The 23,269-nt window shown below is 37.0% G+C and overlaps 1 protein-coding gene across 13 annotated transcripts in view; it reads left to right on the forward strand.

Annotated features, from left to right (window-relative positions):
* The first annotated feature begins 3,467 nt into the window (after positions 1 to 3,467).
* Positions 3,468 to 23,269, forward strand: part of LOC103134562 (otoferlin) — a 39,870-nt gene continuing 20,068 nt past the window's right edge. For all 13 annotated transcript variants that reach the window (XM_007546852.2, XM_016669233.1, XM_016669257.1 and 10 more), the window contains exons 1-10: positions 3,468 to 3,563; positions 6,950 to 7,149; positions 18,066 to 18,139; positions 18,231 to 18,357; positions 18,880 to 18,934; positions 19,885 to 20,016; positions 21,901 to 21,963; positions 22,119 to 22,203; positions 22,371 to 22,530; positions 22,974 to 23,160. In XM_007546852.2, coding sequence (XP_007546914.1) covers positions 3,483 to 3,563; positions 6,950 to 7,149; positions 18,066 to 18,139; positions 18,231 to 18,357; positions 18,880 to 18,934; positions 19,885 to 20,016; positions 21,901 to 21,963; positions 22,119 to 22,203; positions 22,371 to 22,530; positions 22,974 to 23,160 — 1,164 coding nt within the window. In that variant the 5' untranslated portion in view covers positions 3,468 to 3,482. The remainder of the gene's footprint in view (positions 3,564 to 6,949; positions 7,150 to 18,065; positions 18,140 to 18,230; positions 18,358 to 18,879; positions 18,935 to 19,884; positions 20,017 to 21,900; positions 21,964 to 22,118; positions 22,204 to 22,370; positions 22,531 to 22,973; positions 23,161 to 23,269) is intronic.

Raw genomic sequence — 23,269 nt, forward strand, 5'->3', positions numbered from 1 at the left:
GTGTGGCCTCCATTGTAATATCAATTTTCCTAACACATACTACATTGCGGGGACCGAGTGTTCCTTATGGGGCCCCATAATGACGACCATCTCCTTTACTAAACCTGGATACTGCAGAGGCCTGGTAACGAGCCATTAATTTGATTCAGGTTTGTTGGAGATGGGACAAATGTGGAGGAGGAATAGTTGCAGGACTTACAACAAAGCATATTATTGTTAAAAAAAAGTGTTAAAAATGGCCCATTCAAAGTCCAACTGAAAATTTGTGGCAAGATTTGACTCCTAGGTTGCTTTTTATAGAGAAAACTTCATATTGTACTTGTCTTATTCTTTTGTAACAGCACAAAGTATCTCCAGATATGATGTTGTTGTTGCTAAGAATTATGCTTTTCAGAACAATCCTTTATCATAATTCATTCTCAGATTATTTTAATTGTAAATGACTTCTTTATAACTTATGTTAAAGTATACTGGAGTAGGGAGTGTTATCTACAGTTTGCATGCACTGTTACATCGTACCACCTACAGCTTGAATACAGTAACAGGCATCATAGCTGAAACATCTTTAATATCCGTATGTTGGGCGGCTTTTAAAAGCGCCCATGCTCTTGTTCTGTTGTTCCTTTTTTTCTAATAAAAAGAATCTGAGTGAAAGAAATCTGGGTCATACTGTGTTTATGTGTGATTCTTTCTGAGTCTCTCCTGTGATGGCGCTTGGCTGTTGTGAAGCTGGAGCGGCACTCTGCCCACAGGCTTCTCTGCAGTAAAAACAACTAAAATGAGCTGTACTGGAAAACATATTTTTGGGAGCTCCCCCATTAAAAACAGCTTAACAGCATTTTGTCATCAGTGTTGTCCATCTGGAACAAAGAGACGAATTGTTTATCTGCAAACGTTGCCAGTTGATAGATACTCGTCCTTGAACACCGTGTATAAGTTGTGATTGTTATTTCTTCGCTATTTGTGTACATAAATCTCAAATGTCTTCTCACTTGAGCATTTCTTATGATGATCCTTAGCTTGGTCATGCCATGGTTTGCTAAAAAAAAAAAAAATACCCGACACTCACAAAGAATGAAAATACAAAATAAAAGGAAGGTGAGGTTTGAATTATGGAGCAGAGGAAAGTAAATTGTTGGTCAATAATGAATGGCGCCCTTTGAAATGGTAAAAAGTGAGGCAGAACATGATAGGCCCCGCTCAATTCAATTATTCACCACTTGTACACTCGGCACAATGGTTAAAAGGAAACGACAGAACAGGCCTGAATGTATTGATCAGCCCTGTCTGATGAAGAAAGTAGTTGATTATAATGCAATGGGTTTGGACTTACTGTGACAGGATCAAAGCTGAACTTCAAGAAAAAGTTTTTTTTTTTCTTTTTACACACAGCTATCAGTAACCTCTCCAACTTTAGTCTGCAAGTGTCTGAATATATTCACCGGCGAACCTGACAGCAACTCACCTTCACTGCAAGAGCACCTGTCTACGCCTGAGGGGAATCACTTACAAGAAAACTTGTTCTCAAAGTAAAGTAGTGAGTCGGAGAATAAATTATTGGGTTTGGAACTGCTGCTCACTCAAGAATAGCCTCACTCCTTAATGTAAAAGCAATTCATAGCCACTGACTTCAAAGAAAACAAAGTGCTGGTAACGACAGCAGGCGCATAGAGGGATTAAAGCAGGGAGAAGACTGGAATAATAACTGCCTTATTTACCCTCTGATAACTCGACGCCCTGCCTTTGTTGTGTTAGTCTTTGCTCGTAAATTTAATTAGAAGGTATTTGGTGTTGCAGTGTGCTCTTATTTTACTTTTCACCTAGCTGTCAGCTTTTATTGTCCTATTGGAGCAACGCAGCAGTGTGTGTGTGTGTGTATGTTTGGCTTCTGCATGAATACTCTTGTTTAACCATTTTAGATTTCCCTGCCTGCTAAACACCTGTGACGTTTCCTTGTAATGGTGCTTTTGTCGAGTCATTTGAATATACGATGCTAAAAGTACAATAGCTTCATTTTCTGTCTTATCTGACCTAAAAGTGGATGTAAACAAAGGTTCAGCTGGAAATGACATATGGCTGTGGCTTTGGTCTACACGTGTGACTTATTACTCTGCAAACAATGCTCTGTTATGGAGGAAACTCTTTAAATTATTCACCAGCTCTAATTGGCTGCTTGAATGGGACCTGGGACAGAGTTTCTCCCCACTGTTGTGTTTTGTGAGGGGTCCTTGAGCAGCAGTGACCTCCATTCAATCGTATTTTATCCCATTCTTTTGTATTTTTATTTGTGTTTTTGAGGAGAGTGTAAAGAGAGGAGCAGAATCGAACACAGCGTCAATAACCCAACAACCCTGAAGGACTGGAGACACCCACAGTTCAGATCCTGCTGAATCCCAGGAGAAAATTGAAGAAGTTCAGGAGGCAATATGTGATAACAATAAAAAGTTGTTTTGTTTTTATTTCTGTATGTTTCTTTTTTCAGGAGATCAGTTTTATGTTACAGGCCTGGTTTGAATGGTGTGTTTTTTTGCTTTTATTGATACTTAGCTGAATGAAATGACCCAGTAGCAGCTGGTAGAAATATCTAAATTGGAGTTTCAGTACTTTCTTTACCATCTCTAATGTGGCTAAATTAATCACCCTGAGAAGACAGAAAACCTTTTTCTTTTCAAGTTTCTTGCGGCTCTCCATACACCACACCTACACATTGATGTCAAAATTAGTTTTCTTTGTTTTGCTAAAAGAAAATTAAGCTTGCCCTTGAATCCTAAAAGAAGCTTTCACCTTGTTTGCATTCAAAGTATAGACATTAAGAGCAATGCGTGTTTCTGAAAGCTACATTTAAGTCAGGGAAAGGCACCAAATTCTCTTTTTTGCAACATTTTAACTGGGTCCTCACTCAGAGGCGAGCAAAATCCATACTTGGAAAGAAATTTAATGCAACTTCCTCTTTTATAATTCTTAAATTGTATAAATACTCTGCTTGTACCATCTTAACCTACAGCCAAATGAATGAAACATGCCAATGAAACAGAATCTTTACCTCTGGGGGTTTAGGTGATGTTTGAGCTTTTTTTTATATATATATATATATATATATATATATATAGTGTTTAAAGTCTGAGATTCTGTGTGTGAGGGGGTGACAGTGTGGCACTTTCTCAGTGTGTTTCATCTCACCAAAGCAGCTTCTGTTCATGACACATTCACCTCCACACTGTGAGGAAGGAAACACAGTGGAGAGCAGGTGCCTCTGGTCAGCAAGCAGGAAATACAATTAGCCATTTTTTTTATTACTGTAAGTGAAAAGGCAGAAGTGATGTTGCAAAGACTCAGTGAGACTACATGGTTGAACAAATGTGCAGCAGAGTAGACCAAATGTAAAAAAAAAAAACAACAAAAACAAGTAATGTGTTGTCTTATTTCACTGTTTTAAATTGTGTGCCTTTCTCTTTTGCTGCAGACTGGTCGGGACGTTCTGCATGGTGCTTCAGAAAGTGGCTGAAGAGGGACATCTAGAGCTGACAGATACCCTCATTGATGACAACAACATGTCAATAAAGGTAAGATCTCCCTTTTGGGTTGTAAACAGTTTTGGTTAGTGTTGAGCATTTGCTCTTCACAGCCAAAAACATTCTATTCAATTTAGCTTATTAACGATGCATTTGAATTGTTCTCTTAACCGTGTGACTGACTATGTAACTTATAACTGCAATGAATCAAAAACAATACTGCACTCGTTTTTATGTGTTGCAGATTTTCTCTGATTCACATTGGGTCAATGTTGCAGACACAAACTGCAGCATGAAAACAAGGTGCTGAACAAATTGAAATCAACATCTTAAAGCTTCTTTCGGCACTTGACAAATTCCCTTCTGGTGCGACATTTTAATGTCATGAAACAAAGACTGACTAATAAAAATAAGTTTGCTTGGAGATGGTTTTCAAACTTAACACTATAACAATTGCCAAGCAGGATAATGGTAGCAGCATCATGCTGTGGGGGTGTTTGGCTACAGTTTATTTGGTGCGTGACATAGTGGGTGTGGCTTATATTCAAGTGTGCTGAATATACACTTGCATATAACATTGTGATTACTATATTAATCACAATATAATAAATGTGATTAAATATCATAGACATTAAGTCAATGAATTTGGTGACTTCTAAAGTCTTTTGGTTGCTGCGGTGGAAAATGATCACAAGTTAACATCTGCTGACCATGTCATATTAAATGCTTGTGAACTCCCACCAAAAGAAGCTATTTGGGTTACATGTACAAGGCTGGGAGTTGTTTTTTACAGCTGCATCGGAACCAGACTGTCTCGCCTCTTGTTTTGGATCCGTTATCCTTGGTATAAAACTCAAGTGTTGTCTCTGCCTGGCAGAGCTTTTCACCCACAACTGCTTCATTATTGATTGTCCTACAAGCTCTCTTTATTGTGCACAATATATGAATAGACCTGATTGAGTGATTTCACCTGACAGTGCTTGGAAATAGTTTTTTTTTTTATTCCACAACAGTTGCACTGAATTTAATTTAGGTTTACCTTAATAATTCAGTCCAAGGGGCTGAATTAAAATGACAAAAACATTTGAATTATTTCACAAAATGTGCAGTAGTTTGTGTTGGTCTATCACATAAAATCTGAACAAAATAGATTGAGGAATATGGTTGTAACTTCATAAAAAGTTTAAGGGCTACAAATACTTTTTCAAGACACGATGAGGTTCGAAGGGGAAATTTTCAATCGCTCCTTAAATTATTAATTTAAGGGCAACTTTAAAGTCACAACACTTTCTTATTGGGTAAATTGTTTATTCTTTTTTTTTTTATCAACAAGTATATCTTGAGGAATCCAAATAGGAAAACCTTGTGGGAAATATGAAAGAGAAATTAAATTTGCTTTGGACGTTGAGTTCTAGCAGAAGACGTAATAAACTTAATTAAGGGACCTCATCATTGAAGAGCTCCACATCAACAATAATCTTATATATACTACAATCTAAAAGCAATATCAGCACATTTAGATGCTCAGCAGAAGTCCTGATAATCTATTGATTTTAAATTTAGCCCTGGGCAGCTTGGTGGAGAGAAGAACTGTGTGATTGATAATAAAAATATAGTGTAGGAGTGTATTGGGTATGGGAGGAAGAGGACGGCGAGATGGAAAGCATTGAGTCAAGCAAACGCTGTATAAAATCTGACAACCACTGCAGGACCGTGTTGGTGGGCTGGAGAGTGCTGGTGTGTTTTTTTTTCTGAGATGATGTAACACTGCATGAGAGCGGCGCTCCTTGGTGTGCATGCAAGCTCATATTCACACCCATGCAGTGTGTTCGTGAGTTCTGTCAACACACACACACACACACCCACACACACACACACACACACACACACACACACACACTGGGAGGAGAATTTCACTGCTTAGCATCCCTGTAGCAAGAGAGCGGTAAAACTAAACCTGACGTTACCTGGGAGCACTACTATTGTTGTTGCCATAGCAACAAATCTAACTCCTGGTGGACCACGCAGATTGCCTGGTGAAGATGTTGTAAGGAACAGACCGTGAAGCAGAGAAGGGTAGAGGAAAGGGAGGGAGTTTCTCGTATATTTCCCCCTCATCTGTCTTTGTCAGTGGCATAAATTGGACCCTCTGTAATAAAGTTTAGGTCATTGTCAGGAGGATAGTATTTGTCCAAACATGTCTCCCAAGAAGATGCTAAAGACAAACTGCCAGCCCAGCCATGTTTCTGGCCTGCATGAAAATGTCAGTCAGAATTTTTGCAGCACACAAGGAGCCAGAGTGATTTATTGCCGTGCCAAGTTGGTTGCCAGTGTTGAGGCCACGTTGATGCACCCGCAAATACCAAAATCCTTCTTGTGAATACAATCTTATTACCAAGTTTTAATATTTTTCACAGAATGAACCTTAAATGTAAAGGTCAAGAACTTGCTGTCATGCTAGCATCTCTGTTGAATTAGTTCAGTCACTTTAAAGGGAGTGAATATTTATGCAATCACTTATTTTACAATAAATATTGTTTAATTGTCATAAATTTGTAGAAACCAGTTTTCACTTTGATATTAAAGGGATTTTTTGCCACAAAAGCCCAATTTTGTTGACCACGACTGATTTGTAAAAACAGAAAAAGAGTGTAACATCCACGAGTGTCAATACTTTTTATAGACACATTTATGTGAATATGCTGTAGCTATTCACAGCTATTAGTTAGTTCTTATCTTAAACTGATAAGAACTAACTAATTTGTAAAATATAAAATCTATAAAATATGTAAAATGCCTGTAATGAAAAGTTTCCTCACTGGGAGCAGTTAGAGTATATACAGTTAGTATATACTTATTATATAAAATTTTAAAAATCGATTAGTTTTCATTAATGACATGTGTATAACATCTGAGGAAAAAAAAAAAATTTTCATTGTTTTAGGGAAAGGCAGAACTTTTATTCCAGGCCGATGCAAAATGTCCCAAACTGAGATACCCGATGAACCTCCATCTACTGAAAATGGCTCTAAAGAAACCTAAGAAACGAAAACCAGCCCAGCTGCTACAATTGAACTCAAAATTAAGAAGAATTATCCTCACAACAAAATAACAGGCGATCCTGGGCCACTCCAAACAAAATAAGGAAGAAGAAACAGATCAACCAAGCAGGGAAACATTGGTTTTCCTGTATCCAAACTAATCCTAAAACCAACAAATAGTATGTGACAGACTGGAAGTTGTTGTTTTATGCAGGAGGCACAGCGTTAGTCGATCAATCTTCTTTCTTTGAGTCTGCTTAGCAAATCAACTCTAAAACCACATCACCTTAGAGCTCACTTATAAAAGTGAGAGCACGTCTAGCACATGCCAATTTTAAAGTGAAGCACTCTGTCATAATTTGGCCCCAATGTTTTAATGTCTTCTTTCCTTTTCAGACCAGTGTCACCATAGATATTAGATACCAGCCGATGGATGGCACAGGGGGGATGTGGAGCGATGGAGAGTTCCTGGATGTCCCTGATGACCGTGATGGGTTGTTTGCTTTTGAAACAGACAGCTTGCTTTCAGGACAGAGCCACGGGTCAGGGACTTCTCCTGGACGGTCATTACAGGGGTCCATACCAACCTTCAGAAAGTAAGTTAAACAGTTTCCTTAATAACAGTCGCATTACTTCAAAAATGAGGGTTTAAAGTTGATCATAGCTGTTCTGCCTAAACAACAATTATATTTGTTATTGAAATAACCTTAGCTACATTGAGGATTTTGATTAAAATGTTCAAATGTTGATGCAGAAATCAGCCAGGAAGTTAATGTTTGGATGTCTTCTAAATTCACAATAATCCTAAAAATATCATGAAAGTATAACAAAGTGGATTAAGGACAAAAAACTGAAGGGTCATCAAAAAGTCCTGGTCTCAGTCCAACTCGAAATTTATGAAGATCACTGAACAGTTGTGAGCGAAAAGGTAAGAATGAGCGAATTGTTGTGTCTGAAGGAATTGACCAAAATTTTTATCAAACTATTATAAGACGATGGTTGAAGGATACATAGAATTTGTGACCCAAGTCACACATTTCATTGTTCTGAGATTTAGCAAATAGAAAATACACTAGTAGTCAGACCTAAAACAGGGAAACCTTTTTATGTGATGTAATGTCAGACACTGAGAAAATGTTTTTATTTCTTCATATACAGCTTAAGTAAATTTGTGGTTCTAGAATTCAAAGAGTGGCAGAACAACTTCAAAATGAGATAAAATAGATAATAAGTAATAATTACAATGTACAAAAAACTAACATACAATGCTTCCATCTTTTTTTCCATCTAAATATTGATAATGGGTGTGTAAATATATGTTTAAATTGGCACTTCTTCTAAGGACTCGTAAAACAGCATGAATCTCCCTAAATGGCAGAGGTTATCTGAGTATTCATGTTCTCAGTGCAAAAAAAGTAAAAAAAACTGATTAAATACATGACATAAAACAGAGAAAAACAAACAAAAAGAAATATGGTGTTTTTAAGAAGAAAGTTTCTTAATGTCTTTTCTTAGCATTTTAATGATGCAAAAAACAAGAAGAGGCATGATAAAAATGTGAAAGCATTTCGTAACTGTTTTGTTTTGAAGTGAGAATGTTTTTTTATTCTACTATTTAGAGCAAGAGACAAGTAAGACAAGCGTGTGCAAGGCTGTAAAACTATTGTTTAAAAGCTGCAAAAATCTGTTCAGATTATGCCTTTCTTGTTTCTCTACATCTCTCCCTCTCTCTTTTCATTTTGCCCACAGTCAGTGTATTCATGGACCGTTAATTCTCATGCTTTTGCTGAATAGTACATGAAAGCATCTGTAGGCGGTATTGATTTTCACTGAGACTATCTGCTCAGCCAGACACATAAACACATCCCTATGCTACAGATTGAATAGATGCCCGGAAAAATTTATTTGAGTCTTGTCTAAATAACATCATGCACTTATATTTCTTCTTGTTCACGAACATGGCACATCTAATCTGCACTATTTTACAGCATAGAATGAAAGAAATGCATTTGCAGTAGGAATGAAGGTAAAGGCCATCCCAAGGCTCTTATATGACCAAAAAATAAACTAAAAAAGTATGACTTTAGAGTTATTCAAGGAGAGTGGCAAGAAAGCTGCTGAATGAAGCTTAAATTTATATTAAACACATGTGATCCTGCTAAAGATGCATTAAGTACAAGCTCTGTATCTTTGTTGCTTGTTGCAAAGAGCTGTCAGTCAGGTCAGATGGTGTTGCAGAGAATTTGTCCTGAGAAACAAAACTGAATGTGCAATAAAACAGTAAGAATGAAGAAAAACCTGCAGTCGACAAATCCAGCGCTAATCTCTTATTTTAATTGCCTTGCTACGTTTCTTTCAAACATTTTCCTTCCCTAATTATCAGCAGCACAGTTTTCCTATCTTCTGAATGAAACTTTCTAAAACTATTTCACCGTCTCATCGATTCTGATGCTCCATACAGCCAGTTTTTATTCCCCTTCCTCTGGTAATGAGGTGTGAGTGTGGAGGAGACGACGACTTGGGAAGACTCTGCTGCTCCTAAAGGGAGAAGAGGAAAGAGCAGGGCTTAAAAAAGAGAACTTGGAGTGGTTTTGACCTACAAGAAAAAACAAATCCAGCACTATTTGTCGACTGCAGTTAATTTACTCAACTGCTGTTCTTTCTATAAAATGGAGCTACAGCGAAAGTTCAACCTGGAAGACTCTGGCCCCCTCCTTTCGCTCATCGGCGTCATGCTCATCTCCATCTTCAGCGCTGGACCTCACCCGGCCCATCCAATCATCAATCAAGCTCTGCATAAAAGGATCCACACCCAAGCCGTCAGCCGGTTCCCAGCTGCGTTCAACCCACCACACCGCCCCTTGTCCACCCACATCCTTCAGCTCTCCAGGATAGCACCCTTTCCTGACCTCCACCACCAGCGTCGGGCCCCGGGGGGAGAGCATACCTAATCAGTTATCGGGATGTTCATCGAGTTCACATCATATCTCAGCTCAAATCAGCTGCCGGGGCCCGAGCGCCAAAAAACTGTTATTCATTCCTGTCATTAAATCTTTTAATTGTTCCTTTTTCTCCATCTGAGTCTTTCCAGGTTGAACTGTTTATTTGATATTTCTTTGGAAATGCAGTATAGCATGACATGTCCTCCACCTTGAGGGGTGACATGTTATGAAAAACATATGTTTGTTGTTCTCCTTCTGTGCTTTTTGGCCCAAAGTTCTCAGAAACTCAAAAAAAAAAAAAAAAAAAGCTTCTCATCTTCTATTCCCCTTTAGGTTTAAAAAAAGAAAATATATTTTTTGTGCCATTCAGAAATTTAAGAGGTAAAGTTTTTCCATTTTCCAGTTCAGAGTAGAGGAAATGTTACAGACTCATCTTTATTGCCCTATAAATCATGCAGCACTCATCATAAATCAGATTCTTCATTGTGTTTTTTAATAAGCACAAATTGTTTTAAATAGCGATATAGCATACATAATTCCATGCAGATTCAAAACTAGACCCTCGTGTTATTTATTTATCTGTTTGGGATCATTGTGCTCTATAGAGAACAGTGTAAATTTAGACTGGACAGATTTTGAGCCATTTATCCACAGTAAACAGTTACTTTTAAAGAAATTAGATTCCGTAAGCAAAAACCAAAACCTTTTTTGGACTTTGAGTGTGAAACTTTGCAACAACATTTACATTTTATATTTGCTTCATTTTGGAGCATCCCTTTAGAGGGAGTTAATCACTAATTAATGTAGGAACAAAAATAAAACTTCACCCACATAAAACTATATCAGTTCTATCAGCTGCAGCCCAAAGGTCATCCACATTTCTTGGAGAAGTGTTTGCTCATTATTATTATTTCTTTTTATCAAGCCTGATTCACACTCCTGTGTTGCATTGGAGACAAATGGCTTCATAAGCAGAACTTAATTTTCTCCACCACTATTAATAATGCTGACCATTGCACTCCTTCCACCGGTCCTCTTCCATCTCCACCTCCAGCATTGTGCCTGTCCCTGCAGGACAATCTATGGTAACACCCATAAATCATCTTGCGCTGTAGGCAACACCACAATGAGCCAGCTTAGCAGGAGTTTGCTTATTACCAGCTAATAAATCCCCTGATGTGTCATTTTACTACTGGGAAAGCAGGAGTGGTGAATAGTGCCTGGAGAGAAGCACATGTGTTAGACATAAAGGGGACGGATTCAAAGGTTAAGCTGTTATTTGACCTCCAGACATGAAATTCTTTAAATATTAAGGCTTTAACTTGTGGTGCACATTGGCGTAACTCAGTCAAAATAACACTTCACGAAGCTATAATGCATAAATAATCATCTTCTATCTGTGCGAAATCAAATCAGCTTTCAGTTTGTGCGATGCTATTTTACGACGATAATAATCCGCAACACATATTGATTCTGTTTTTTTTTTTTTTTTTTTTCACTCTGACTGTCTCAAACTGCTCTCTTATGCGTAAGTCCTCAGTGACAGCCCTGGTTTTACATGATGCATCACGTGGCGGTGCTTTGGTCCAGGTGTTCTGCACTCTTTTATCTCAGCTGCCTTTTGTGCAGCGGGTCTGCTTCACCGCTCCACCGGCTCCCAGAGGAACAATCTCCACGGCAAATACGGCACATCAGCCGAAGCAGAAATATGCCTCACGTACTAAACATGGAAATGTATCTTAATTATAGATTTGGTGCCCTTTAATTATTTGTCTTGGTCGTTGAGCTTGCAGCTTAGTGAGGAAGCTACATTTGTGTTGAATAATTAGACACTTCCTGAAGTTTGGCGAAGCATTTGGGTGCGAGTTACGTCGTAGTCGATGTTAGATTTGCCAGAAGTGATATTTACTTTATATAATTGAGAACTGCTGGGCCTTAACTATTATTACATAACTCCTTAAATTGCTGTTTTTAACTGTGGAGATTAAAATAGAAGAAATAATAACATAAGATACTTTAGTATGTAGATATGCATACTCATGAGATTTCCCAGCATATGGAGCAGCTCCAGATATGCATATATTTGGATGGATAACTGGGTTTGTACTACCTCCATATCAACGGATATAAAAAGGATATTCTCTAAATATCCTTTTACAGAATTTGTTTATGCTTTGAAAACAGGCTTTGAAACTGGGAATACTACAGATCATCAACCTAAATTTAATACCAGGCAAAGAAAGCCTGAACAAAACCAAAATTCAGTGACTATTTGTTAGAGGACAAAAGATTTTCACAAATCAAGCTGTGAAAAGTAGTTGCCTCTTACACCTGATAACTGAAATCCTAATAACTTTCCACCTTTGGTAGAAATCACTCACCATGAGACACACTTGGCATATTTGGCTGTGAGTCTTTACCTCAATGTGAGGAAAGTTTGATGTGCTCTTCCTTGCAGAGTTGCTTTATTTCAGCCGCATTTTAGGATTTTTTAACATGAACAACCTGTTTTAGGTCACGCTACCGCATGTCAATCAGATTGAAGCTCAGGATTAAACTAGTCCATTAATTTAGACCACACTAATTGAGTTATTTTAATATATTCTTTTGAGCCATGGGATTTTGTTCTAGAAAGTAGAATTTATGTTTCCATAAATTGCAGAATGCCATCCATGTCCTGCAGCACCATTGCAGCCCTAGTTTGTCATGTCCGCTATGTTTGACTCTTTGTTTGATGCTCTTATTCTGAAATGCATAAAGTTCAGAACCTTAGAAATGGTTTTGTAATCCTTTCTAGACTGATGGATATTAATGACTTGTTTTTTTATGGTTGTTAAGCTTCTTTAGATTGGGGCATGATGTGTAGCTTTTTAAAATTTTAACCTACTTTATGTAGCCTGAGAGGTTCTTTCTAGTGATTTATTGCTGCTGAGAATCAGGAGACTACTTTATGTTTATGTGGGGCTGCACTGCCTGTATCCCTCCCCAGAATCCCAGATAATTTTCTGCATCTTAATTGATTGGGTGTTTGCAGGAGGAGAAGCTCAACCTGTGAGCTTCTCATGCATGAAGCTCCACCACCACACACATATAGTTATACAGTAAGTGCACTCTGTAAATTATGATGTTTCAAATGTACTGCAATCCATAACAAGCAGGATCCTGCAGGTCAGTGATTTAGAACATTGTTCTTAGTAACAGATAAGACTCCATGCAGTTCTTCCTTGAAAATTGATAAAATGTAGAGTTAATGACATTTTATTTAAATAATATAAATAAGGGAGTTTGAAATCCCTCAAGTGTCAAAGAAAAAGGTTTAATGCTGTCTTACTTTTATTTACCAAAGCCTTATTTTGCAGTTCAGTGGCTACAATAACAAGTTTAAGAAATACACGAGAGCTTTCAGTGCACTATAAAAAATGTAAAAGTGTTGCTTTTTATAGAAAGTTTCTGATGTGTAACATACATTCTCTTGGCTCATCTCTCACCACATCACTTCTTCTTTTTCCCCATTTCCTTTACATTATCTAAAATGCTTAGTAATTGCTATGCAAAAGGCTACAGTAATCCCTTCATTAACATAAAATATGGCATTGTATTTAAAAAAAAAACAAAACAGTGCTTCGCTGCTCCTGTAGTTGTTTGCAGTATCTAGGTCAGGAAGACTCAGGGGACTTTTTGTTTGTGAACACATTAAAGTTGCAGAAACATTGAACTGAGCCCTACTAATTGGAGTAAATTTATAGCTGGATCACAGGAGAGGATCATCTGATTCAGAATCAATCAATAATCCTATAAGCTAATGAAGCACAACACTTCTGCACTTTAGAAAAATATATGTCAATATCATAAGGATAATAAATGGTATTGATGTTTGTATCTTTTATCTGTATGAGCCAAGACCCTGTTATAAGAAAGAAAAGTTGACAAACAGTTAAGACTGGGATAAAAAAGTAAAGCCAGCAAAGCATTCAGCAGGATTTAATCTTTGTTAGTGGGACTGGACTGGACTTTGTCATGGAGAACTGATATCTTTCTGCTTTGTTTCAATGAAAACTTTGAAGCACTGGAATATTTCCTTCCAGTGTGACAAAGAGAACAGGTGTGGTGGGGGATTTAACTGAGCTCCATTCAGCTGGATCCCTGGAGCTGAACGTATGGTACATGTCAATGAATTATTAATAAATGCAGTTTTTTTTATCCTCTTTTTCTTTCTTAATTTATTTTTCATTTACTGTCAGGTATAAGGCAGACGAAGTCCTCCAAGTTGGGTTCTCTCTCTGTGCCTTTGTGGATTTTCAAGGACACAACTTATGTGTTCGGTTTTTACGTCTTTGCTTTTGAGTTCCTTAAATCCTAATCTGATGTCTGAGATAAAATTCTTCCTTCTTGTACAAGGTGGAATGAATTTTATGAACCTCTAGACATATAAAACAAATATGAGGCTACAGAGCTGCAGTCACATTGTTTCTCATATTGCCACGGATGTTGGCATATCGAAAAAGGCTTTTCACGTCCAACCATGAAGAAATTAACATTGTCTTATGAAATTTTAAATCCAGTTATGTCTTTAACGCGTGTGTTGTTCTATAACTGATCTTTAACAGTCCCAGTTGGATCTTAGAAACAGTGTTGCTAAGGTGGATCATAAGGAATGTCAGAAAAAAAAACAACATTGGGATGTTTTGTTATGTCTTTTAGGGTGTTGAGGGAATCATTTTTAATGTGCCTGCACAAGAAACTGCAATATTTAAAAGTTTTGTTGTGTTTTTCTCCAAGAGTAACTGAGCGTGTTGCAGTATGAATTCAAAACAAACAGAGAAAAGTGGGAGGTTGACGAGTGTCTATAATAACAGAATTTGCTGTGTTCATGAACAGGAAAGACAGAGTTGAAACATGTTTGACATGTTTTTTTTTTGTTTGCCTTTTTATCCACATTTAACTCTTTGAATTCCTTACATTCCTTTGTATTGTGCAGATATAATTTTTTGTATGTTTTTTTTTCAGTAAAAGGAAAAACAAACTTCTTTTTTTATTATTTCACACCAACATTCTCCTACTGAACTTCCTTGTATTTGATGTTTCCTCCTGCATTTACCCTTCCTTCACTTTGTAGTACAAAAAAATGAGAGCTGCATCGGTTTCTCTTTGTTTAAAAATCTCTCTTCTTTGCTATAGACCTCTGGTCTCTTTGTTTGCTCTGGTACATTTAGAGTCTTCTTCTGAAAAGGTCAGCATTGAATATTTGATGTTAGTTCTCCTCACATTGGGAAATGTTTTGTGGCAATACAAATAATGATTCAGAAGCACAGAAAGTTAGTCTTACATTCTCTGTTATCAGTCAATGTGTGTCTTTAACCCTTTGTCCTTTTTTGCTTATATACTATCAATCTCTTCAAAATCCTCCTTGCTTTGAGCTTGGTATAAATGAAAACTGTGGCAATGTCATTAAATAAGTGCTGAGACTGGTTTTACATTGACATGTTGCAAAAGCCAATAAATTGTTGACAGATTTTTTTTAGAAAAGTCATTTTTTCCTAAAGTTTTTGTCAGTTAGAGTGGGGATGAATTATGACTCAAGTACAGTTGCTGGAGGTAACATAATAATGATGCTTCTGACTTTTATATTTGACTTTAAAACAAGGGAGAACAGATATTCATTCAAAACTCTGCATCAAAAGTTTCCATCGGCGTTTAGTCCCATTTTTCCCTGATACGCTTGAATAAAATCCTACTCAACCTGCTAATGGCCTTCAGAAGTAATCTGAAGACTAAACAGAGTTCACATGTGCATAATAAAGTGCCAATTTAAATAGAACTGCTATGTAGTTAATTCAGGCAATTGTTAGAGGAAATTACTGAACAAAAGTTGTGGGCAAGTTTAAGACTATCATTCAGACAACTAGACAAATAGTTTTTAGTACTTCTGGTGGAGCTTGAGAATATCTTTACAAAACAAGCATTAGTTGCACACTAGAAATCAACATCTAACTATTTAACGTTTTTGTTCCAGACAATCGACAAAATTCAGCGACTGCTAAGCAGTGCAATTGTGTTTCTTCAGCAGGGACAGGAAATCTGGTTAGAGCTGCTGGCAGCAGGAAGTTGGATGGAGCCAAATACAAACAGGCAATTCAGGAAGCAAGCCATTTTAAAGACTCGCAGCCCAAAGGACCTGCAGCTGTAATTGCAATGAGAGGTGGCGCTACAAAGTACTGAGGGGCTGGAAATAAATGCATGTCACACTTTGCAGATTGTTATTTGCAAAAAAAAACAGCACTTTTTTTATACTAGTATATGAGAACATTTGTGTCTTCAGGGGAAAGAGAGGTTCTCTCTATTCTGGAGCTGTTTCTTGACTCAAGTGACCCTTGACCCTTCTTTGTTTTATTTACCCTTGCAATGATCAGAGGCATCGATTTTCAGCTGTGAATTTTCCCAAGCTCTACTTGGAAAAAGTAGATACTGAAAGAATGTTTTTTTAATGAACAATTGAATGCATTTTCTTTAATTCATGTAATTTTTAATTGAGGTGTTAGTCCTCTGAAAAAAGCTCAGTACTGTTGCATACATCAACATAGTTTTGGTTTCAGACATTATCCTGGTTTCTGCTGATTTTTATTTAGCAGTTTTTCAGAAGTGCAGTCATCCACTGACTGGTAGGAAATTTGATAACTATTGTGGAAAAGTGAATTTACCCCAACAGTAGAGAAAAGGTGAGAAGCATCTTGGCATGTGAGAGCAAAAAACTGTAAAACAGACATCCACATTGAAGTAAGAAGCTCTGCCAGACAGAGTCGACGCATGTTTCACACCCAAGGACAGGAAATTAGCAAAAACGTTTATAAAACAGACTGTGAAAAACTGGCTCCTTGGCAAGGTATTGTGGGAGAACTCTTGTTTATCTATTCCTCACAGGTGCAAAGAAGTTTCTCTGGCAAATAACCTTCAGAGTGACGACAAAAGTCCATAAGCAAAATAAGAAATAAAGACTTAACATCACACTAGTTTAATTCGGTCATGAGACCCGTGAACATGTAATAAAGTCTTCCATCGTCAACATTTTTTTAAACAAAATTTTAAATCACGTGTATTCCCCTCGGTGTGAGTAAAGTCACAATTAAACAAAGCATTACTTTGATAGGTTAGGTAAATATAAATGCACTATGGAGCACTTTGTAGAACTTAAAGCTAAAATGAAGCATATAAAGATAAACAATTTCCAATTAATGCTTTCGAAAGGTTAAAAAAAAAACCGCTCTAATTTTAAGCATGTTGTGGTGATTTTTTCTGGACTAAACAAAGTTGATTTTTAAAGGTAAATACAATACCCCCTTATCTCCTTGCACCTCCCACCATTCCCTGCTCCCCTCTGCACCTCTCCTCCCAGCCCTGCAGCATTCACAGATATCTGCAACTCTTACAGCATCTACCAGCTTCGTCTTTGATTATTACACCAGTCTTTCTTGTATGCATTCCTGTAAGGAAACTTAGTTCAAAGTAAACCTCTGGGTGGATTTGCTGTGACCTGTTTGTGGAGTTGAATGGGATCAGTGTTGTCTTTGAAGTGGTATGTATGAAAAACAATGTTTGCCTCCTTTCTACTTGCAGGTTTATCTGAACAAATACAAGAAAATTGATTTAATTACTTAAATTCAAAATATTAATTCACTAAGCAAATTTTTCATTTTTAAATGAAATATTAAACTATAATGTTGGAAGTGGTTTCTGTTTTTACTGAATAATTGGCATTTTGTACAATCATACTTTTAAATCAATCTTCCTCGCTGACATTTGTTTAAATTACACCAAAATTTGTCCTTTTTTTTTCATTTTGTTTCAATAGGAAATGATTTCACGTGAGAAACCTGTGAGATGTAAATGTAAACTTTGATTTTCTATAAAATAATAAATATAAAAATAATCTGGGTATTTTAAATAATGAATTTTACTTCTGTTCTCCAGTCTAAAGATATGTAAGCACTTTCCCTTGAAGCTAATCTAACGGAATTGTACTCACTTAGTTTTTATTGTAAAGTACTTTAAAACACCATGCAATAACAATTTAAGAATTTCATTGGAATCATATCTAATGTAACTTGGCTGAACTCTGACACACTTGACTCGGAAAGCTCGAGTGAAACAAATGGAAACCCTGTTCATTAATTTCCTGACATGTATCCATATCCGAAGCAAACTGGACGGTTTCCCACGTTTTTAATTATTAAGGCTCCTCATTTGTCACCCTCTCAATGACATCACATGGTCTTTGTTGCTGTGGTGATATATGATCCAGATAATATCGTGAGGACACCAGATACTCTTGTTTTGTGATTGGGGATTTTGGAGTATTTGTTTTATCTGCTGAATTATTGCAACCTGACCATAATGTCCAACCAACCTTCAAAGACGTGCATAAAGGAACTCATTTATTTTTTCCTTCATTTATCAAGTTTATCCACTGAATTGTCCACTAACTGATTGAGTGTGATGTGAAACAGGTCTACCTGAGGACAGATCAGCTGTGACAGATCGTTTTCATGACTCTTTTCTTTGATTCTCTGCAACAGAGCAGGGAGAGGAGTTTTCTCAGCCATGAAACTTGGCAAGGCAAAAAGCTCAAAAGACGACCATAAAAGAGGAGGTAAAACACACACCGTTATTCGTAGCGTGAATTAGGATCTCTCTTAAAAATGCTTTTGATGTTTGATCGTTGCACTACATGACACAAACAGATGAACCAGCCATCCTGGAAATGGAAGATCTGGATAAGAAAGCCATGCGTCTTGCTGGAATGCTGGAGCCGGACACCATATCTTTGGCCTCAGTGACTGCTGTCACAACTAATGTTTCCAATAAAAGGTCTGAAGCAGTCCCACACACACACACACACACACACATAAGCTCACTTAAATGTACAGCAGGGAAGTTATTAAACATGGCTTCTTTTGTAGTGTGCTGTTGCAATTATGTCTGAGATTGGGTGTGTAGAAGAACTGCTTAATTGAAAAGGGAAAAACTTGAAACAAGGGGAACCCTTTGCAATGTGTTACTTTAAACGCAGCCTTCTTTCCTGTGCATTGCTGCAGCCGTCTTCTCTGAAGTCAAAGCAGTGAAAAACAGCCAATTATAGTACGCATTAGTTGTTTTTCCATATCTGCTTTTTATTGCTTGAAGTAAAGCCTTTTGTTTTCATCAAAATGTTTTCAATTGAAGTCGTTTATGAACAGAGAAACTTTGTGACAACTGAAAACTCAGTTATTATTTTTGCCATTTCTGCAGATTTAAGATTAATGAACTGATTCTGCACAATTACACATCGAAGGAAGGAAAATGTTAGTCAGTTAAAATGTTTAAAAATGTCTTTGTTTCTTTTTCTTTCAGGTCAAAGCCAGATATCAAGATGGAACCGAGCTCCGGGAGGCCCGTTGATTATCAGGTGTGTTTGTATGCAGCTTCTTGGGTCTTTTTCTGGTTAATTTTCTCAAATTGCATCTGGATTTCTGTTCTTTTCTATGCTTAAGCAAATCTTTATAAAATGAGCATGCAGTGTGATTTTAGGTACATTCTAAAAAAAAAAGATGCTAATGAAAATCATTCATTTTGATATTCTGAGTGTTTTTTTTTTGTTGTTTTTTTTTAACTCAGCGATATAACTTATTTATTAAAGCATTTATAAAGGCATAAAATCCAAACCACCTACCTAACAGTCCAAGATCAATCATAGCATGAACTCCACTTGCTGAGGAAAAGTTAATCAGTGTTATTATTTTCACTTGTCAGTGGTTATGATGTCATGCCTTGATCTCTGGGTGTGTGAATGTGTGTATGTGTGTGATTCCACCTTCTTTCTTTAAAAAGAAAAATAAAACAGCAGCACCTTTTCTCAGAGTGAATTCCTTTGAGAATTTCTCGCTCTTTGCACATCAAAAGCCAAATAAGGTCACACTAAACAAAACAAAAAACATACCAAAATGACAAAGACAGCCATGAATACAAAGCAGAAGAATGTAGTGAATGTTTGCTCTTTGGTTTTAATTTATTTCTTTCCTTAAGTCAATAGACCAAAGGATCAAGTGCAACAAGCACTACTTAAAAGACAGGAATTTATAAGGTTTACTCCAAAACAACAGTGAATTGTTTCAGCACAAACTATCACTTATATCTACATAACTCCAGAAGTTTACAATTACATAAAACACTTAACTTAACTGCAAACCAAAGAAACATTTACCACCCAATTAAACTAGTTCCGATCACTGAATTCTGCAAAAGTATCTGACTTACTTAAAAAAGCAAAATTTCCAATTACAAGTACTGAAGATCATTTGGATTATTAAAGAAAATAGTACTGTTTAGGTAACCAGATCTGATAATCTCTCCCATCAGATCAGCATCACAGTGATTGAGGCTCGGCAGCTAATAGGCCTGAACATGGATCCTGTGGTGTGTGTGGAAGTTGGCGATGACAAGAAATATACATCCATGAAGGAGTCCACCAATTGTCCGTACTATAATGAGGTGAGAACTCGATTGTTTTTCCATTTATCGTGCTTCATGAAAAAGTGTGATCTGACACATCCACATAAACCATCTTGCTTTACATTACGATAAGGCTGAGGAACACAAGGGATTAGTTTAGCTTTGAGCTTGAGATTGGACTCAAAAAATATTGATTATGCTGAAGTGTAGAGTGCTCAACCCCCCGTGATGATGGAGAATCTCTGCTGGATCTGGGAGGGATTAGTCAGGGTAGAGGAGAATGTACCAGAGCCCAGACTCTTTGTTGTGCCCTGCAGGGAGTGAAAGTGACAGTTTGTCTGTTATCGATTCCCAAAGTCTGACTGAAAATCCCCACTGAGAGAAAAACTTGAAGCCAAAGAAGTTGAAATGGAAGCACCTCATGTTTCCAGTGCTCACTATGAGATTGCTGTGGCTTATGCTTTTTGCAGAGATATGTTTTTTTGTTGTTGTTTGTTTTTTGTGGCAAAAATATCATGTGGAATTGATTGATATTATTGCCTAATTTTCAGCAGTGAAGCTATATGTTTTAGGCAATAATGGCTCAAATTAATTGCTTCATTTTGTGTTAGAAAGCAATGCTTTTAAAATAAATAACTGTCTTTAGAGTCCTTACCATTAAGATTGACTTAAGTATATCAAGTAGATTAACTTATGTTTTCACAGCTTATATTGTGAAAATCAAGGGATTTCTTTTACCTTTCTCTTTTTTTTTCATTTTCCATCTAAGTTAAGCAATTTTACTTTGATAATTGACAGGTTTTCTTACTAAAAATTATTTAGGGGTCTGTTAAATTTGAGATTTAAATTATCCAAGATTTGATTTTTATACTAAGACTTTACTGTCATTTCTTTCTATCAAGGAAATCTTACCTCAGAATCAACGTGCGCAAAAGCAAGAGTCTGTTGATGCTTCTATGCATTTTTAATATTAGAAAAGCATGTGTGCTGACTGCTTCAGTTATTTAAAGCAACATACCCCCTTATCTTTATTATCTTCTTTCACTAGAAGCTTATGTAAACTAACATATAATAAAATCCAAAATTTCTCATGTGCAGTCATCCACTGACTGCACATAAGAAATAGAAAGGCCTTGAAAAATCCAATATGACAAAAAAAGATGTCAAACTCATCAGAAGAGTTAAAGCTATTTTCTTGAATCCTTCCATATTTATGGAAAATGAAAAACATGTAATGTTCAGCCTTATTACATAAAAATCAACTAAACTTAATTGATTTTTTTTAAAATCATTTGTGTCATTCTGTGGTACAAGTTTCCAGACTTATGGCCTAGTCAAAGTCCAGACCTCATCCCTCCATCCCTCTATGACTCCTGCTTTCCTTCTCTCCATCAGTCCCTCCAGACTCTCTGTCTGCACTGACCCTGCCTTTAATAAGCTTCTCGTTCCGTTTATTTTTGCTGTTTATTTTTACATAGCAGCTAATAACATAGCAAGTTTATAAAAACACTTGCTATGTGGCAGCAAGGTTACATAGCAGCTAATAAACATTAGCTGCTATGTAACCTTGCTGCCACATATTTTCCAAGGCCATACCTTTACCTGCATACTGAACCCTGCACTTCAAACAAGCTGATTTCCTGTGAAGATGACATGATAATCCCCTTTGTTCTTGACTGAAAAGTTTTGATACTTGTGAATTCTGCAGCTCTCTGTGAACAATCACAGTCTGCACTCAGAACTATCAATCATCTGTTTTCTGTATTCGCTCCTGTACCTACTCAGGATTGCAGAGGGGCTCTCGAGCCCATCACAATCTGAGCCAAGCAGAGAAAAAGTGTGATGTTGTACTGTTGATGTTAGAGGCAGGAGTAAATACATTGCAAATTTAATGGAAAACCCCTGTTTCTCTACTCCCTGCAGTATTTTGTCTTCGATTTCCACGTCCCACCAGACGTCATGTTTGACAAGATCATCAAGCTCTCGGTTAGTAATCCATAATATTTAAAGAAACTCTTTCTCATCCAACCTTTGTGCGAATTAAAAAAAAAAAAAAGAAATACATTTAAAAATCCAATTTTTCTTGTGAAAATCAGTTCCATAATTGTGTTTTTAGTTCACTTTCCTCTGTGTCTACTTAGGTTATTCATTCTAAAAACCTTCTAAGAAGCGGGACGTTGGTGGGAACCTTTAAGATGGACGTTGGGACGGTTTACTCTCAGCCTGGTAAGCTAACATTTTCATCTCCAGTAAGAAGCAGCTGATGACTCTGGCTGTCAGTATGCAAAAGAGTTTATAAAAACACTTGTTTGACAAGAAGAATGCACTGCTTTGAATTTTATGTTTTGTCATTTTTGCTGGTTTAAAAATGCATCTATTGACATCTGCCACAGAACACCAGTTCTACCACAAATGGGCCATCCTGTCTGACCCTGATGACATCACAGCGGGGTGCAAAGGATATGTAAAGTGTGACATTGCAGTTGTCGGGAAAGGTGATAACATCAAGACGCCGCATAAAGCCAATGAGACGGATGAGGACGACATAGAAGGGTGATATGTTGTTTCTGTCTCTTGAAACTAGATTTCATCACAAGATCAAAACTCCTGCTTGCTGAAGTCAGCTGCATATGCAAAATCATTCATTTATATTAATGTATTATATACATCTGTGTATCATTTCCCCTCAAAATGAACTAGTATCTCCAAATATTTTCATAACAAATTGATATTCTGCACATAAAATGCAACTGCAAACAGAGAAGCAAGATGAGATGCAGCATCCATACTTATGCTAATATTTCATAAGACTGAATATAGTTGAAAGATTTCCCTCCAAGCACAAACTAAATCTGTCTTATCAATAATCACCCAGTCTCTGCGAATGCCTCAAGTTTATAAGATTTCAATTTCTGAGTGAAAACTTAACAATAGATGCAATCGCGCTCCGCGGTCAGCTCTCTGAATATGTTTTTCTGCCTCTGCTTGTGCTGCAGAAATCTGCTCCTCCCAGAAGGCATCCCAGCAGAGAGGCAATGGGCAAGATTTTATGTGAAGATCCACAGAGCTGAGGGACTTCCTAAAATGAACACCAGCATCATGGCAAATGTGAAAAAGGCCTTTATCGGAGAGAACAGAGACCTTGTCGACCCCTATGTTCAAGTGCAATTTTCTGGGCAAAAGGTTCCCTTTTTTTCTTCTCCTTCTCTCTTTTTCTAAGTGCTTTATTTTTATTTTTTTTTATGACTCCATGGGGAACATTTGCAGTGAAGAACTCTGTAGGTCTGGCAAA

This window comes from Poecilia formosa, unplaced genomic scaffold, assembly GCF_000485575.1.
Source record: "Poecilia formosa unplaced genomic scaffold, Poecilia_formosa-5.1.2 Scaffold1, whole genome shotgun sequence".
NCBI lineage: Eukaryota > Metazoa > Chordata > Actinopteri > Cyprinodontiformes > Poeciliidae > Poecilia > Poecilia formosa.